General features: G+C 40.9%; 1 protein-coding gene across 4 annotated transcripts in view; it reads right to left on the minus strand.

The window, feature by feature from the left end:
• smurf1 (SMAD specific E3 ubiquitin protein ligase 1) overlaps window positions 1-17,529 on the minus strand; it is a 131,907-nt gene that overhangs the window by 17,603 nt on the left and 96,775 nt on the right. For all 4 annotated transcript variants that reach the window (XM_060840837.1, XM_060840836.1, XM_060840834.1 and 1 more), the window contains 5 exons: window positions 11,679-11,917; window positions 10,245-10,329; window positions 10,005-10,151; window positions 5,468-5,672; window positions 5,204-5,307 (listed from right to left, as the gene is read on the minus strand). In XM_060840837.1, coding sequence (XP_060696820.1) covers window positions 5,204-5,307; window positions 5,468-5,672; window positions 10,005-10,151; window positions 10,245-10,329; window positions 11,679-11,917 — 780 coding nt within the window. The remainder of the gene's footprint in view (window positions 1-5,203; window positions 5,308-5,467; window positions 5,673-10,004; window positions 10,152-10,244; window positions 10,330-11,678; window positions 11,918-17,529) is intronic.

The raw sequence follows: 17,529 nt of genomic DNA on the forward strand, positions 1-17,529 counted from the left end.
ACCACATCAACCACTTTACCCTCATCCACCTGTTTGGTCATCTTCTCAAAGAATTCAAAAAGGTTTCTGAGGCACAAACTACCCTTCACAAAACCGTGTTGACTATCCCTAATCAAATTATTACTTCCTAGATAGTTATAAATCCTCTCTCTTATGATCCTTCTCAACACTTTACCCACAACCAAAGTAAGGCTCACTGGTCTTTAATTACCAGGCTTGTCTCTACTTCCCTTCTTGAACAATGGGACAACATTTGCTATCCTCCAGTCTTCTGGCACTATTCCTGTAGACAATGACGACATAAAGATCAAAGCTAAAGGTTTTTCAATCTGCTTCCTAGCTTCCCAGAGAATCCTAGGATAAATCCCATCCAGCCCAGGGGACTTGTCTATTTTCACACTTTCCAGAATTGGTAACACCTCCTCTTTATGAGCCTAATCTTATCTAGTATAATAACCTGCATCTCAGTATTCTCCTCGACAACGTTGTCTTTTCCGGTGTGAATACTGATGAAATACATTCATTTAGCGCCTCTCCCATCTCCTCGGACTCCACACACAACTTCCCACTACTCTCCTTGACTAGCACTAATCTTCCTCTAATCATTCTTTCATTCCTGGCATACCTATAGAAAGCTTTAGAGTTTTTCCTGATCGTACCTGCCAAAGACTTCTCATGTCCCCTCCTGGCTCTTCAGGCCCTTCCAGGCTAACTTGCAACTCTCAAGCGTCTTAACTGAGCCTTCATGTCTCATCTTTATATAAGCATTCTTCTTCCTTTTGACAAGAGATTCAACTTCTTAGTAAGCCCGCTCGACCACTTCCTCCCTCCCTGTCAGGTATATATTTATCAAGGACAGCAGTAGCTGTTCCTTGAACAAGCTCCACATTTCAATTGTGCCCATCTGCTGCAGTTTCCTTCCCCATCCTATACATCCTAAATCTTGCCTAATTGCACCATAATTGTCTTTCCCCCAGCTATAACTCTTGCTCTGAGGAAAATACCTATCCCTTTGCATCACTAAAGTTTCAGCACCAAGTTTCATATTTCCACCACAATTTAGGTAAAGATGTTACTCTTGATTTCTTTATTGGATTCTTGCAATTTTTTTTGTCCTGAGTTTTGGACTCCTACACAAGCAGTAATATCTGCTATCTTGCTAAACTCCACCATAATGCTTAAGACATATTGTTCTTTTATCTAGAGTGAACAGTCCCCACTTAATAGACTTTTCTGTTAGCTTTGTTTCTCAGTTCTGGTAGTATTTAAGCTTGTAAATTACTTTTGCAATTTCTCCTTTGCTTTTATCTTCTCTTTCAAATATGAATGCCAAAACTGTGCATAAAATAAGTTTAGGTTAAACATGTTTCTATGTATGTTTCAGAATTTTCTTGATTTAAATTCTATTTTTCCAGGAAATTATCAAATGTGTTACATGTAAGACATGTCAGCTCTCCTATGAGTGCACATACATAAGGAACACCTGTAGCTGAAGGCTGTCCCACTGCTCCACCACATACGTACTGTATACGCATACGCATTATTTATGATCACATGTGTACACAGCTTTGTCGGGAAGTGGTTCTGGGGAAATTGGCCAGAGAATTAGAAATGGGGAATTAGAAAATGCAAAGACCACGGTAAGGGAGATGGTCACATGTTTAGTCACAGGGAAACAGACGGTCAGTAACTCAATGTTAGCAACAGACCGACAACATTGGAGTGAGCAGAGTTTGTTGGGGTGGAGATACCATGATCCAAATAAAATGATACAAAGACACAATGACTTCCTTCTGCATTGCAGCCATTCAGTCCATTGTGTATGCACTGGTTCTCGGAAAGAAATTCATTTTGTGCCATTTCCCAATTTTCTTCCAGTGGTCCTGTGTATTCTTCCTTTTCAGACAACAAATGAATTCCCTCTGAAATGCATCCAATGAAACTGCCTCCAGCACACACTCAGGTAGTGCATTACTGACCCTAGCCACTGGCTGCATTAAAAATGGTTCCCATATGTTTTCTTTGTTTGTTTTTGCCAAATACTTTAAGCCTATGCCAATTATCTCAAGTCTAGTTTTGATCCTTCCACCAACGGGAACACAAATTTTCCCTATTTACTCTGTTTAGGCCTCTCCTGACTTTATGTACCTCAAAGAAATCTTTTCTTAGCATTCTGTTCTCTAAAGAAAGCAGCTGCACTCTTCTAATCAACCAGAACCATTCTCCTCAATCTTTTCTGCATCCCCTCTACTGCCAATTCATCTTTCCCAAAGTGTAGTGTCCAGAACTGAACATAATACTTCAGTTGAGGCTGAACTAGAGCTCTGAATAAGTTTAATATAACCTCCTTATTTCTATACACAATGTCAATAGTAATAAAGTCTAGAATGCTTTGTGCTTTACTAATTGTGCTCTCAATGTGTCCTACACCTTCAACAACCTACACATATGCACTCAGGTCCCTCGGCTTCTTCCCATTATAGAATTTTTCTTTTAAAAACTCATTCACAGTATGTGAGCACCTCTGGCTAGGCCAGCCTTTATGTCCCATCCCTAATTGTCCAGAGGGTAGCTAAAAATGAACCACATTGCTGTGGTTCTGGAGTCACATGTAGGCCAGACCAATTAAGGATAACAGATTTCCTTCCCCAAATGACATCAGTGTACCAGAGATGTTTTATGACAATCGACAATGGTTTCAGTCATCATTAGACTCTTAACCCTTAACTCCAGACTCTTCACTGAATTCAAATTCTACCATCTGCTATGGCAGGATTTCAACAGAGGTCCCCAGAATATTAGCTAAATTTCTAGATTAATAGTCTAGTGATAATACCACTAGGCTAATGGCTCCCCACAGCATACTTGACCTTACATTGTGCCTCCACGCTCTTTCTACCAAAACAGATCACTGCATACTTCTTTGTTGGATTTTATCTGCTGCTTTCTGCTTATTCCACCAACCTAGATATATCCTTTTGAAATTCTATAGCTCATAACACTTCCAAGTTTGAATGACTAAGGAAGACAGTTTGTCCCATTTGTAAGAAGCAGATCATGCTCACTCAACATCTTTATCCCTGTACCATATTTTCTTTCTCCTTCCAACTAGATAGGAATCTAGATAGGCATCAAGATAGAAATTGCCCCATTGGATAGGTTCATGAAGGTTTCTGAAGGGCAGATCATGCTTAACTAATCTTTTATAATTCTATGAAGGCATTACAAATATGGTGGACAACAGGGATCCAGCAGATGTGGTGTATCTCAATTTCCATAAGGCATTCAACAAGATGCCGCACAGGAGGCTGCTGCGTAAGATAAGGATGCATGGCGTTACGCACAATGTATTAGCATGGATAGTGGATTGGTTAACCAACAGAAAGCAAAGAGTGGGAATAAATGAGTACTTTTCTGGTTGGCAATCAGTGACTACTGGTGTACCTCAGTGTTGGGACCACAATTACTCATAATTTGCATAGATTGTCTGGAGTTGTGGACAATGTAGTGTGTCAAGGTTTGCGGATGACACTAAGATGAGTGGTAGAGCAAAGTGTGCAGAGGACTGTGCAACTTTATAAAGAGAGATAGATAGTTTAAGTGAGTGGGCAAAGATCTGGCAGATGGAGTACTATGCTAATAAATGTCAAGCCATCTATTTCAGTAGAAATAAACAGTAAAAAGGACTATTATTTGAATGGTAAGAAATTGCAGCATGCTGCTATGCAGAAGGACCTGGGTGTCCTTGTGCATGAATCACAGAAGATGCAACAGGAAATTAAGACGACAAATGGAATTTTGACCTTCATTGCTCAAGGGATTGAGTTTAAAAGCAGAAAGGTTATGTTGCAACTGTACATGGTGCTGGTGAGGCCACACCTGGAGTACTGCATGCAGTTTTGGTCTCCATACTTGAGAAAAGATGGACTGGCACTAGAAAGGGTGCAGAGGAGGTTCGCTAGGTTGATTCTGGAGTTGAGGGAGTTGGCTTATGAGGAGATACTGGGATTACATTCATGGAAATTTAGAAGAATGAGGGAGGGGGATCTTATGGAAACATAAACTTATGAAGAGAACAAATAAGATAGAAGTAGAGGGGATGTTTCCACTGGCAGGTTAAACTAGGACAAGATGATATAGCCTCAAAATTTGGGGGAGCAGATTTAGGACTGAATGGAGAAGGAACCTCTTCACCCAGAGGCTTGCGAAACTATGGAATCTTTGCCCTGTAAAGTGATTGGGGCTTCCTCAGTAAATGTTTTTAAAGCTAAGATAGATTTTTTTTTAAAGAGTAAAGGAATTAAGGGTTATGGTGAGAGGACAGTTAAATGGAAGCCATGAAAATACCAGCCATGATCTTACTGAATGGCGGAGCAGTCTCAAAGGGGCAGATGGCCTACTCCTGCTCCTAGTTCTTATGTTCTAACTCCCTCACACCAGATATAGGCTAAACTCTGGGTCACAAACAGCAGTGAGGTGATTTCTTCGAAGGTCCAGCACATGTCTGGCAAGCAATATCATTGCATCAGACAGAATTCAGAAGTCATGACAGCACCTTTATATGCTTTGTAAACAAAAAAATGACAACCATCTGTCATCCTTCCTACAAATAAATTTGTTAATAACCCATGACTCATTAGACAATACTCCATCGGTCGTCAGACACTAGTTTGATGGAGTGATTAGTGGACGCGTACATACTTATATGTTTAGGTTGAACCATGAAGTTGATTACTTGATGATGTCACTTCCAATGCAGATTAAAACATCTACTGCTTCAACAGTGATGCCACTTCCAATGACATCACTCTCTTCTGTCCTCTTTGAATTAAATGCACTTCACTGAACCAACTTTGCATTTCAAGTTTTGCAAAGTCACAAAATGTTACAGATTTGTAAAATTCACTCTCAGAGAATCCCTAAACTCAGGAGTGTGAGCATGCTGCTCATTTTTTGAACTCGAAAGTGTTAGTGTTGTGCTTTCACTGATATCAGTACTGAGAGCTCTGTGAGGGTTCCTAATCTGAAGCAAATCTTATCTTTTTGCTAATATTCGAACTGCAAATGATCTATTTTACTGCTATCAAATGAGCACTGAAATATAATTGGTGCCACTACTGTAGAGCTGCAATTCATTGTGACAAACCCACCTATACTTGTTTTTCAATAACATGAATGTGCACTCAGTGTAAATAAATCTCACCTGGCGACTCCACCATAATCCAATCCTTCTTCACTTCTAAATTTGACCATTAAACGCTTCTTCAAGTCTTTTGGCCTCATTTTCATCACTTGTCGGTATGATTCCTAAACAGAACAATATACAGCTAAATATGTTTTGTAAATTAAATCCTGGATGATTTTCTTAAAAATCATAAAATGCATCTTTCAAAGTTTCCTGGGATAAGCAAACAGCTATCATCTGCTATCATATACAATCTTTAATATTCATACAAGTCAATTTTACCTCAAAAATTTCATCTCTGGACACTTCAATTCGGCAATGCCCAGCTTGTGGTTGCTGCAAAGCAAGCTCATGCCTCAGGACTTTCAACTTCTGCACTAGATCTCGTTCGCATCGTGGGATTGCCCACTCCCCTTCCCCTTCTTCTACGGGTGCCTCTGTCTGCACTGGCAATGGCTGATTTGATTCCTTCAACTGAGATGGATTACTATAAAGAAGCATCAAAAAACATGATTATTGATGAATCAATTAATGCACCAGACAGCCAAGTAATCAAGTTTGTTGATGACACAAAGACTAGAGGCATTGTCAGTAGTTGGCAGTAAAACAATGCTGTGGATAGACTGAACACATGTTCAAAGTGGTGTAAGATAGACTACAGTGCAAATAATTGTGAAACCATTCATTTTGATCACAAAAGGTATATCTGAATATTTGTGAAGTAGTGAAAAATTAAGAACAGTGGAGGTCCAAAGAGATTTTAAAGAAACACAAAATGATCTATTCATATTTTGCTTCTCATGACACTGTATCTCTAAAGCACATTAAATTCAACTAAGAACTTAATGAAAAGTCATCGCTGCAACATAGCCAATTTGTGCACAGCAAGCTACCAATTGCAGTTCCCACAAACAACAATGTTATAATGACCAAACAAGCTGTTTGCTGTAACAGTGCTTGAAGGATAGATATTGGCCACGATACTAAGGATAACCAGCCTTCCCTTCTCTGAATTGGAACTTTTCTATCCACCTAAAAAGTGAACAGGGCCTCATGTTAGCATCTCTCCTGAAAGATGGTACTTTGACCTTTGAACAATGCAGCCCTCCCTCCAGTGCCTCAGACTTAATTTTTGCCCTCAAGTCCTGGAATGGGAGTTGAGCCCAAAGCCTTGTGACTCAGAGGGAAGGGTGCTGGCACAGATTGTCTAGTGTCCATATTTACAGATAACTAAAATTCTTAACTAGGGTAAGTTCAAAAATGTTAATCTTTATACATAGAGGACTAGTACATAAAAGGGAGCAGGTTTTGCTACAGATGAATAAGCGCCTATAAAACCATGTTTGAAGCAATGTATTTGATTATGAGCAAAAACCTTGGAAAGGGATGTATTGACCTTGATTGAATTGCAGTGTAGATTCAATCTCTCTGACAAAAAGCAATGTATGCTAATACAATTAAGATTGATAGGATTTTTATTAGTCTCAGATATTAAGAGGAATGGGACCAAAGTGGATGGATAGATTTAATAACATATCAGTCATATTCTGACTGAATGGCAGAACAGGTTTGAAGCAATAAATGGCTGGTGCCTGTTCTGAAATATGATTTAGTTACACTGAAGCAATACGTAGCTATGCTAACATCTCTATAAAGACAGCTTTTTACATGTTAAATCTCCAGTCATTCTCTTTACTAATATTGTACTGGGCATAAGGCATCAATGTAAAATTATCCTCCAACATAGTCAAGTAAAGCTCATCAACAAACAAAGTATAGAAAGAAAAAGGTCAAGGAATGTTTGGAGGCACTGGATAGTGCAAAAACGAGGGCCCTGATAACATTCCAGCAATAGTATTGAAGACTTATGCTCCAAAACTTGCCACTCCCCTAACTAAGAAGTTCCAGTACAGAAAAAACATTGGCATCTACCCAACAATGTGGAAAATTGCCCAGGCATATCCTATACTCAAAAACCAGGATAAATCTAACCCGGCCAATTACCACCCCATCAGTCTACTCTCAATCATCAATAAAGTGATGGAAGATGTCATCAATAGTGCTATCAAACAGTACTTGCTCAATGATAAACTGGGCATCATTGAGCAGGTTGAGTTCTGCCAGGGCCACTCAATTCCAGACATCATTCCAAGCTTAATTCAAACATGGACAAAAGAGTTGAATTCCAGAGGTGAGGCATGATAGCCCTTATCATCAAGGCCACATTCAACCAAGTATGGCATCAAGGAGCCCTAGCATAATTGGAAACAATGGGTGTCAGGGGGCAAACTTTCCACTGGCTAGAGTCATGCCTGGCACAGAGGAAGATGGCTGGGGTTGTTGGAGGTCAATCGTCTCTGCAGGAGTTTCTCAGGGTAGTGTCACAGGCCCACTTTCAGATGCTTCATCAATAACTTTCCCTCCATCATAAGGTCAGAACTGGGATGCTTGTGAAGATGATCACATAATGTTCATTCCCATTTGCAACTCCCCAGATGCTGAAGCAGTCCATATTCAAATCAATAAAATTTGGACAATATCCAGGCTTAGGCTCATAAATGGCAGTCATGCCACACAAATGCCAGACAATGACCATCTAATCACTATCCCTTGGTGTTCAATGATGTAAACATTACTGATTAAGGCACGATCAACATCCTAGAGATTACTATTGACCACAAACTCACAAGCACTGGCTTCAAGAACAGGTCATTTGTTAGGAATACTTTGGTGAGTAACTCACCTCCTGACTCCCAAAAGCCTGTCCATCATCTAAAGGCACAAGTCAGCAGTGTGATGGAATAGTCCCCAGTTGTGTGGATAGATGCTGCTCCAACAACATTCAAAATGCTTGATACCATCCAGCATAAAGCAACCCAATTGATTGGCACCGCATCCACAAGCTTCCACCAGCAACACTTAGTAGCAGCAGTACGTATGAGGAGAAAGTGAGGACTGCAGATGCTGGAGATCAGAGCTGAAAAATATGTTGCTGGAAAAGCGCAGCAGGTCAGGCAGCATCCAAGGAGCAGGAGAATTGACGTTTCGGGCATAAGCCTTTCTTCAGGAAAGTGGAAGGTGTGCCAAGCAGGCTAAGATAAAAGGTAGGGAGGAGGGACTTGGGGGAGGGGTGTTGGGAATGCAATAGGTGGAAAGAGGTTAAGGTGAAGGTTATAGGCCGGAGAGGGGTTGGGGCGGAGAGGAAGAAGATTGCAGATCAAGAAGGCAGTGCTGAGCCCGAGGGCTGAGACTGAGATAAGGTGGGGGGAGGGGAAATGAGGAAGCTGGAAAAATCTGCATTCATTCCTTGTGGTTGGAGGGTTTCTAGGCAGAAAATGAGGTGCCCTTCCTCCAGGCGTCGTGTTGACATGGTCTGGCGATGGAGGAGGCCAAGGACCTGCATGTCCTTGGCGGAGTGGGAAGGGGCGTTAAAGTGTTCCGCCACAGGGCGGTTGGATTGGTTGGTGCGGGTGTCCCAGATGGCCTCCTTCTTTAAAGACCGCAATTTCCCCTCAGACGTGGTTGACGATGCTCTCCACCGCATCTCCTCCACTTCCCGCTCCTCCGCCCTTGAACCCCGCTCCTCCAATCGCCACCAGAACAGAACCCCACTGGTCCACACCTACCACCCCACCAACCTCCAAATACATTGTATCATCCTTCGTCATTTCCGCCATCTCCAAACAGACCCCACCACCAAGGATATATTTCCCTCCCCTCCCCTATCAGCGTTGCGGAAAGACCACTCCCTCCGCGACTCCCTCGTCAGTCCACACCCCCCACCAACCCAACCTCCACTCCCGGCACCTTCCCCTGCAACCGCAAGAAATGCAAAACTTGCGCCCACACCTCCCCCCTCACTTTCCTCCAAGGCCCCAAGGGATCCTTCCCTATACGTCACAAATTCACCTGCACCTCCACACACATCATTTACTGCATCCGCTGCACCCAATGTGGCCTCTTCTACATTGGGGAGACAGGCCGCCTACTTGTGGAACGTTTCAGAGAACACCTCTGGGACACCCGCACCAACCAACCCAACCTCCTCCCTACCTTTTATCTTAGCTTGCTTGGCACACCTTCCTTATTCCTGAAGAAGGGCTTATGCCCGAAACGTCGATTCTCCTGCTCCTTGGATGCTGCCTGACCTGCTGCGCTTTTCCAGCAATACATTTTTCAGCAGTACGTATTACCTACAAGATGCACTGCAGAAATTCAACAAAGATCCTTAAAGACAGAACCTTCCAAACCATGACCACTTTCATCTAGAAAGACAAGAGTAGCAGATACATGGGATCATCACCACCTGCAAGTTCCCCTCCAAGTCACTAACCATCCAGACTTGGATATATATTGCCATTCTTTCACTGTCGCTGAGTGAAAATCCTGAAGTTCCCTCCCTAAGGACATTGTGGTTCAATCTACAGAATATGGACTCTAGCAGTTCAAGAAGGCAGCTCAGTACCATCTTCCCAAAGGCAACTAGGGATGGACAATAAATGCTGGCCAGCCACTGACACCAACATCCCACAAATGAATTTTAAAAAGTTAAGAAAAGCCAGAAAAAAAGGTTCAACTCAACAATATTCATCCAAGAATTAGGTATCATAAACACAACACTGGCAAGTCTGTTAGTCCCCAGGTGTTGTGGTATCAGAGGGTTATACAAGACAAGAGACAACTGCATGATGCCATGAAAATATCTGCACGAACTAAAGGTACTAAAATTTGAAGAGGTCTGGATGGGCAAGTATAGTTAAAATTAATACCTATTTTTACATCACAATAATAAGAACAAACTGTGTTTCAAATTGCTTACTTCATTATATGGTGCAGTCTGGGATCTGTAAATTGTGTGGTTCTGTTGTTGTGATCCACAAAATATATTCTGCCTGATACAGTACTTCTGACTTCCCAACCAGAAGGTAAAGGACCAAGATCATCATAGTTAAAATTTGTAAGGTCCCTGCACAAATAAATTACAAATTAAATTAGAACAAGTGAAATTATCTACACAGCAAAAACTGTTTTGCAAACGCAATTAATTTTGTTAATTAACCTTGGAATTCGAGGATCGTGCCAAGTGCTGACTCCAGTCTGTGTATGCAGGAAATAGATCTGTCCCTGTACAGTTGTTCTCTGTTCTGAAAACAAACAATCATTCAGAAATAACTATTTCTCTTACTATACAATCTGCATTGTAAGCATTCAACACATTCTGCTTCAACATAGCCTCCAGTTACACAAAACATGAAACTGAGTATAAGTTCTGCCAATTACATTTTTTGTTTATTTGTAATCAAGGTGTGATGTCAGGTTTGTGCTTCTACTGAGGGAAACTGCAGTCGATATGCTGGTTAAAATCATCAGTGGTGGGGCCTTATTTTCCTTTTTATGAAGTTACAAATAGGAAGCCATGTTATGCAATTTTGAAATTAAAATTAAAACTCGCATAGTCAAAAAAAAAAGCTATTTGGTCAAAAGACTGCAGAATGAAATGTTCATTCTTAAATCAGGTGACCTGCACAAATTGGAATTACAAGCACTGTAATGTAAAATGATAGAATTTATTATGTATATGCACAGATATTCAGGAATGATTAAACCAATTAGCATTTTGTTGGTAACAGAGAAAGGCGAATGCTGCAGAGGTGATGAAGAAAAAGGAACATGAGCTAAATTGTATCATTGTCACACTACTTTCCAGCTACTTTGTGTTACCAAAAGGTGAATGAAGCAGTCTTTGGCCACTGTTTCTCTATATCAAGTTGACAGGAAGTGCTTAAGGAAAAACTTCCTACGCTCTACTTGCTTGATTAAGCATATCTTTTTATTTACAAATTGGAAAGGAAATATACAGATCTGAAAGCTAAAGGCATTTCAGGATCAACAAACTAGAATAAAAATTAAGGGAGCTTCAAATTTTTTTTTGTTCTCCACAATTCTTCATAATATGAATGGAGATAATTTTAAACCTTGACATTATATCTAAAGTTAAGTATTAGAGTGAGTAAATACAAGGAGATTAAGGAGTTTCAGTTACCCAATAAGAATGCTGCCACTCAATTATTTGAGCTCTGAATAGTGGTAAGGAAGTGATAAATAGGCAGAAGGATCTGTATGCCATATGAGAAGTTCTAGGGGATAGCTCTTGCAATATTTATTCACTTTATTAGTGCTCAGAATCATAACAGAGTTACCTCATCCAACAGTTTCTAGACCAAAATAATAAGTTTGCTAAAATCTCGAGCAAGTGCTTGTCATCTAACTATATATGGAAAGAAATTAGTCTTTTCATAAAAAAATTCTAAATCACATTCATCAGTTTTAAATGTGAGAATGTAAATCTTGTATACTGTTTTATGAATAAAAATTAATATATGAAGCATATTTCTAAGTATCATTGATTCACAGCAATCACAAAATAGGTGTTTGATTTTAGCACTCCCCTCTGATTACTTGTTTAGGAAATACTATCGAGTCCAAGTTTTACCGTATCCCTCCGGTAATACAGGTGATTGATGACCATGAGGCCGGCTCTGTGGTATATGCGTTTGAACTCGAACCCCAAAATTTCGGATTCGCTGTGTCTGCAGTCTCTGTTCCTGGTTTGGAGACTCTATCAATTGGCAGTTCCCTCCGCCAGCAGCACCGGTCATGTCTGCATAAGGTACGTTGTCTTCCATAATACAGCTCAGTGGCCTTCCAGGTCCAGCATCCTCAAAAAGTGGCCTGTTGCAACATTATGTACAAACAATATTCAAAGAGCATTCCTTAGCTATTATATTGCCACTTACATAATAAATATGGTACAAATGCAACCTAACAAAAAAGTAATAAACATTATGTGATTATATCTGATAACATGGTTGTAAATGTTAAATTAGAAATAACTATCAGGAAGTATGCACAAAATAAACATTTATTTCTCTGTTTCACTGGAGACAAGGTAAATAATACATTTGGGAAATAGATAACGGCACGTCTTTACAAATACTTCCACCAATCATCCATACAATAGGCAAATATGCTGGTTTAAAGCATCTGTAAAGCATTGCAGATAAAAAGAGTTATGAAAAATGCTAGAAATGTGAATATCTAAACTGTTCAGATGCAAATACCCTACATTCGTCTAATTTCCCTAGCTGCTGTAGAGAACACTGAGGTCTGTGCTCGACAGCAGCTGAAAAAGCTGAAGAAACTGGAGAATGTGACAGTACAGCAACCAGTGCATGCAATCCTTTGCATTGTTGGCTCCATAGCTTAAACAGAATTTGCAAGCCAGTTGTCAGAAATTATGCTCACTGATGTTAAATTATGTGAGTTCAAGAAATATAACAATTTTATAATTTGTTGAGATAGGAGTTAAATGCTTGAAACCAAAGAACTTAGTAAACAGGTATGGTCAAGGATGGCACAGTGGCACTGCTGCTTCACAGCGCCAGGGACCTGGGTTCAATTCCAGCTTGAGCGACTGTCTTTGTGGAGTTTGCACATTCTCCACATGTCTGCATGGGTTTCCTCCCAGTGCTCCAGTTTCCTTCCACATCCAAAGATGTGCAAGTCAGGTGAATCGGCCATAGGAAATTACTCAGTGTTAGATGCATTAGCCAGAGGGAAATGGGTCTGAATGGGTTATTCTTTAGAGGGTCAGTGTGGACTTGTTGGGTCGAAGGGCCTGTTTCCACACTGTAGGAAATCTAATCAAAAAAACCATTATAATTGTCCAACATAACAGATTCTTAATATACACATTTGTGCTGATTTTATTTGGTGTGCTGGTGATTATGCAGTATTGTCATTCAGAAATGGCATAAGCAGTGAAACAATTTCAAATACATTTTCTATTTACTAAATAGTTACCAGTTGCCAGTTATTCTGAAGAAAGGTACTCAAAAATGTTAATTTAAATGTTATTCCTCATGCCACCATCTCAGTTAATGTCCAGGAATTTTAATGCAGTTCAAAACAAAAGGAACCACCACGATGCACAGCTGTCAACTATGCTGTAACTAAAGCCATGATCTGCCTAATGTTTTGAGTATGACCATTATAATTAAAAGTTCTGCCTTGCATAAGTTGCATTATTACTTTCTCAAATTCCTATGAAATTACTTTACCTGCTATTTTAACGGAGAAATTACAATTTAAAATAATGTATACATTTATTTTTATTTAATATAATTGAATCTTAGCACCAAATTTCTTCCCTCCTAAAAATGGTAACATGATTCTCAGTAGATACCACATGGTTTAAATGTCTAAGAAAATGGTTTGCAGGCCTTTGACCACTATTTGAGAGTTCAGTCCCTCGGTGTCCAACCATTCTTATCTCCAGAAAATAAATGCTCTGTTGCTTAATATTTTACAGTAAGTCGTTTGTAGCTAGATATCAATTTGATTTCCCTTCCTACATGATTTACAAAGCTTACACATATTATATTAGACATCTAAATTGTTCACTGCATTCCAGATGGGATTACAAACATTTCTTGTGACGTTCCCAAAACAACTCATCATTCAGCAGATATCTGCTGAAAGCCTGGCATCCCTTGCGTCCATGCCATTTTAAGGTGATCCTCTGCCCAAGGACAAATGCTAGCAAATGAGTACTGCTCCCTCACCTATGGCACATATTCAGGATGGCAGACACTCCTTCACACGTGCAACTGCATCATCTCACCTTAGTCACTGTTTAACCACCACACTTTGTATCTGTCCTAAGATACAGCCTGTCTAAACATCCTCTGAGTCCTTGTTTTCCAAATGTCTAGTGGTCACCTACATCTTAATATTGAACAATGGAGGTCATTACATTCAGGAAAGCAATCAGACAAGTCCAAATATGAACGCTAATTGACAAGTAAAGAGAATACAAAAAAAACAATAAAGGCTACAGTTCATACCCACAATACAACTAAATATTGGCATTTTGACCTTGACAATCATTAAGTATCTTCTGCCACCCAGGGGCACCTCTTGGAGGTGTCAATCAGTACCTGTCATTATTTGAAGGCCCAATACAAGGAAGTTCTGTCAACCATAATCACAATTTCTTCCAGCTCAATATTCTCATCCTTCTCTGTGGACAACCACTCCCATTCTGCTGGTTCCTCACAATCTATCACATTGCCTGCTCCAATTATGCAGGACACTGCATGCCAGGATGGTGAGGCATACTCTGTCCTGACCATACAGCTGGACACTCCATGATCATTCCAAGCTTTGGGACTTCACCTTCAACCCTATTGTCTGTTCCATCACAACTTGGTAAAGGTGCCATACCCATTGAGTAGATAGTACATCGCATTCAAACATAAGTGTCTGCTGCATTCCAAACCCTTTTTCATCCCAGAAACACCTCAACATTTCCACGTTCCACTGCATACATCAGACTCCATCATCATTATATGATGCGGTGATATTTCCCTTGTTCCACTGTACCCTTGGAAGCTTTAAAAATGATGGGGTGCTTTTTTCCAGCATTCGCCCCACTTTTAAGTTAATGCTGCAACATTCTAAATCACTGTGAGATGACAAGGTTAGTTTAGCTAGCACCAATGGCACAATGCAATCTGTCTTTGATCAATATTTGATCCCAGTCACTGCCCACTTCAAAACCCCCAACCACTCCCTTTCCGACATGACCATCCTTGGCCTTCTCTATTGCCAAAACAAACTACAGCTCCTAATTGATGAACAACACATTAACTTCCAGCTGGACAGCCTACAGCTCAAAGGATTCAACACTGAGTTCTCAGATTTCAAATAACCTTCCTCCCCATCTCCCAACTCCCTTCTCAGCTCTCCCCCTCCCTTCCACTGCTCCCAGCCACCAACCTGATTTATTCCTCACATTGACCAACCAGGTTGTACCCTCTACCGGTCTTCACCTATCCCCACTTCAACTCCCTGCCCCCGTCACCCCTTTATCTGCAGCTCCTTCCACACCCATCCCCAGTCCAGAAGAAGGGTTACATCCGGAACGTCGACTTCTGCTACTTTTGATGTTGTCTGGCTTGCTGTGTTCTTCCAACATCCTGCCTGTCTACTTTGGATTCCAACATTTGCAGTGTTTTTGTCTTCGATCAATATTTGACGCATAATCCTATTCATTCTGTATGCCTAAAGAAATTAAGCTGGAGTTTGTTCTGTGGGCGGCACGGTGGCACTGCTGCCTCACAACACCTGAGACCCGGGTTCAATTCCCGACTCAGGCGACTGACTGTGTGGAGTTTGCACGTTCTCCCCGTGTCTGCGTGGGTTTCCTCCGGGTGCTCGTTTCCTCCCACAGTCCAAAGATGTGCGGGTCAGGTGAATTGGCCATGCTAAATTGCCCGTAGAGTTAGGTAAGGGGTAAATATAGGGGGTATGGATGGGTTGCGCTTTGGCGGGTCGGTGTGGACTTGTTGGGCCGAAGAGCCTGTTTCCACACTGTAAGTAATCTAATCTAAAAAATGGATCCCACACTTTCAAAGTGACATGGACTCTACTCAACCTGGGTGTGGCCACTACTTATCAGTTGCACTGTGCATCTAGAGAATGGCAAATGATGACAGGGTACGCAGCTCAGAGTGGACATTCTAAGAACCAGGCTCCATGTGGTCACCAGGTACTGCTCTGCCTACAGCCTTAATGTCCCCTTTTATTTTGTACTATTCCAACAACCCATTTCCACTCCTCACTGCCCAAGTGGGGATACAAAACATTAAACTTCACCTTCATGTGTCCTCTCTGTTCTGAAGCCCAACATTAAACCTCAATGATGCTTATCCTCCTCCTCTACACTCTCCTGTGGAGGCCACAGTGATGGTCACTGTCAATAACACTCCCTCCTGAGCCCTCAGATGTTGTTGTTGCTGTCACTGTCATTATTTCCACCTCCACATTTGCCTCTTTTTTTCTCGCCCCATCCTTCCACTGAATATTCCCCATCCCTTTTAGCAGTGATCATCCCCACTGTTCCTACAGGCCTTCCTTAAAAACTGACAGAAGCAGTGGAAATCTGTGTCTCAGAGAGGTGCCATGATAGTCATGAGGATTTAGAAAACGTTAGATGCCAATGTCCATGGATAAAGTGTGCATATAGCTGGTGCCTGTGGTTTATGCCCTGAGACGTTGTTTGGTCCCAAGCAATTTGGAAGTCCTTTGGACCAAACGGTGAAATGAAGTCAGAAGATGGCTCTGCTTCCACGTCAAGATTTCCTAACATCTAGCTTGTTCACCACCTTTGCTAAGATTGGTAGCTGAATATTATTGAGTCCAATTTAGCCATTAACAAGGCATTGAAAAAGCACCAATTTTCTATACTTGGCAACTTACCATGCCACTTGTCAAAAACATAAAAGATGGAGTGAGGTGCTCTTGATGTTGTGGAAGGTTCACCAGACATTTCATCCGATTCAGCCAAAAATCACTTCTAAGCTCATGTCACTTAGACCCCAATAATTCTGACCGTGATCTGGAAGCACTCTTTGTTTTATAAGTATCTACTTCATATCTCAGTCATACAGCGTTGACCAAACATCCCAATCCGACCTAGTCCCAATTGCTAGAATTTGGCTCATACCCCTCTAAACTCTTCTTATTCATATACCCATTCTGATGCCTTTTAAATTTTGGAATCGTACCCACCTTCACCACTTCATCTGGCAGCTTGTTCCATACACGCAACACCCTCTGCATGAGAAAGCTACTACTCAGGTCCTTTTTAAATCTTTCCCCTCGCATCTTTAACCTATACCCTGTAGTTTTGGACTCCTCCAGTCCAGGGAAAAGACTTTGTCTATTTACCCTATCCATGCCCCTCATGATTTTTTAAAGCTCTATAAGGTAACCCCTCACTCCCCGATGTTCCAGGGGAAAGAGCCCCAGCCTATTCAGCCTTTCCCTATACCTCAAACCCTCCAATTCATGTAAATCTTGTCCTCACTCTCTCAAGTTTAACAACATCTTTCCCATAGAAAGGTGACCAAAATTGTATGCAGTATTCTAAAAGTGGCCTCACCAATGTCCTCTACAGCCACAATATGACATTCCAACTCCTACACTGAATGTTCTGACCAATGAAGCAAGTGTACCAAATGCCTTCTCCACCACCTTGTCTAGCTGCAACTCAGTTACAAGATTTTTTTAAAAACCCAGTGAAAACCTTTCTAACATCTTTCTCTGGTTTATTGTTGAACATGATACAGAGTCTGAAATTTAACTTGCATTTACAAATTTTCACTCATTTTCAGATCAATAATTTTTGTTGAATATTATGTGAATATTAACTTTCAGTTAGTATGATCATATATCAGACATAGAAGATAAGAGGACAACTATGAGAAGTGTGACAGTCA

Source organism: Hemiscyllium ocellatum, chromosome 20 (assembly GCF_020745735.1).
Source record: "Hemiscyllium ocellatum isolate sHemOce1 chromosome 20, sHemOce1.pat.X.cur, whole genome shotgun sequence".
Taxonomy (NCBI): Eukaryota; Metazoa; Chordata; class Chondrichthyes; order Orectolobiformes; family Hemiscylliidae; genus Hemiscyllium; species Hemiscyllium ocellatum.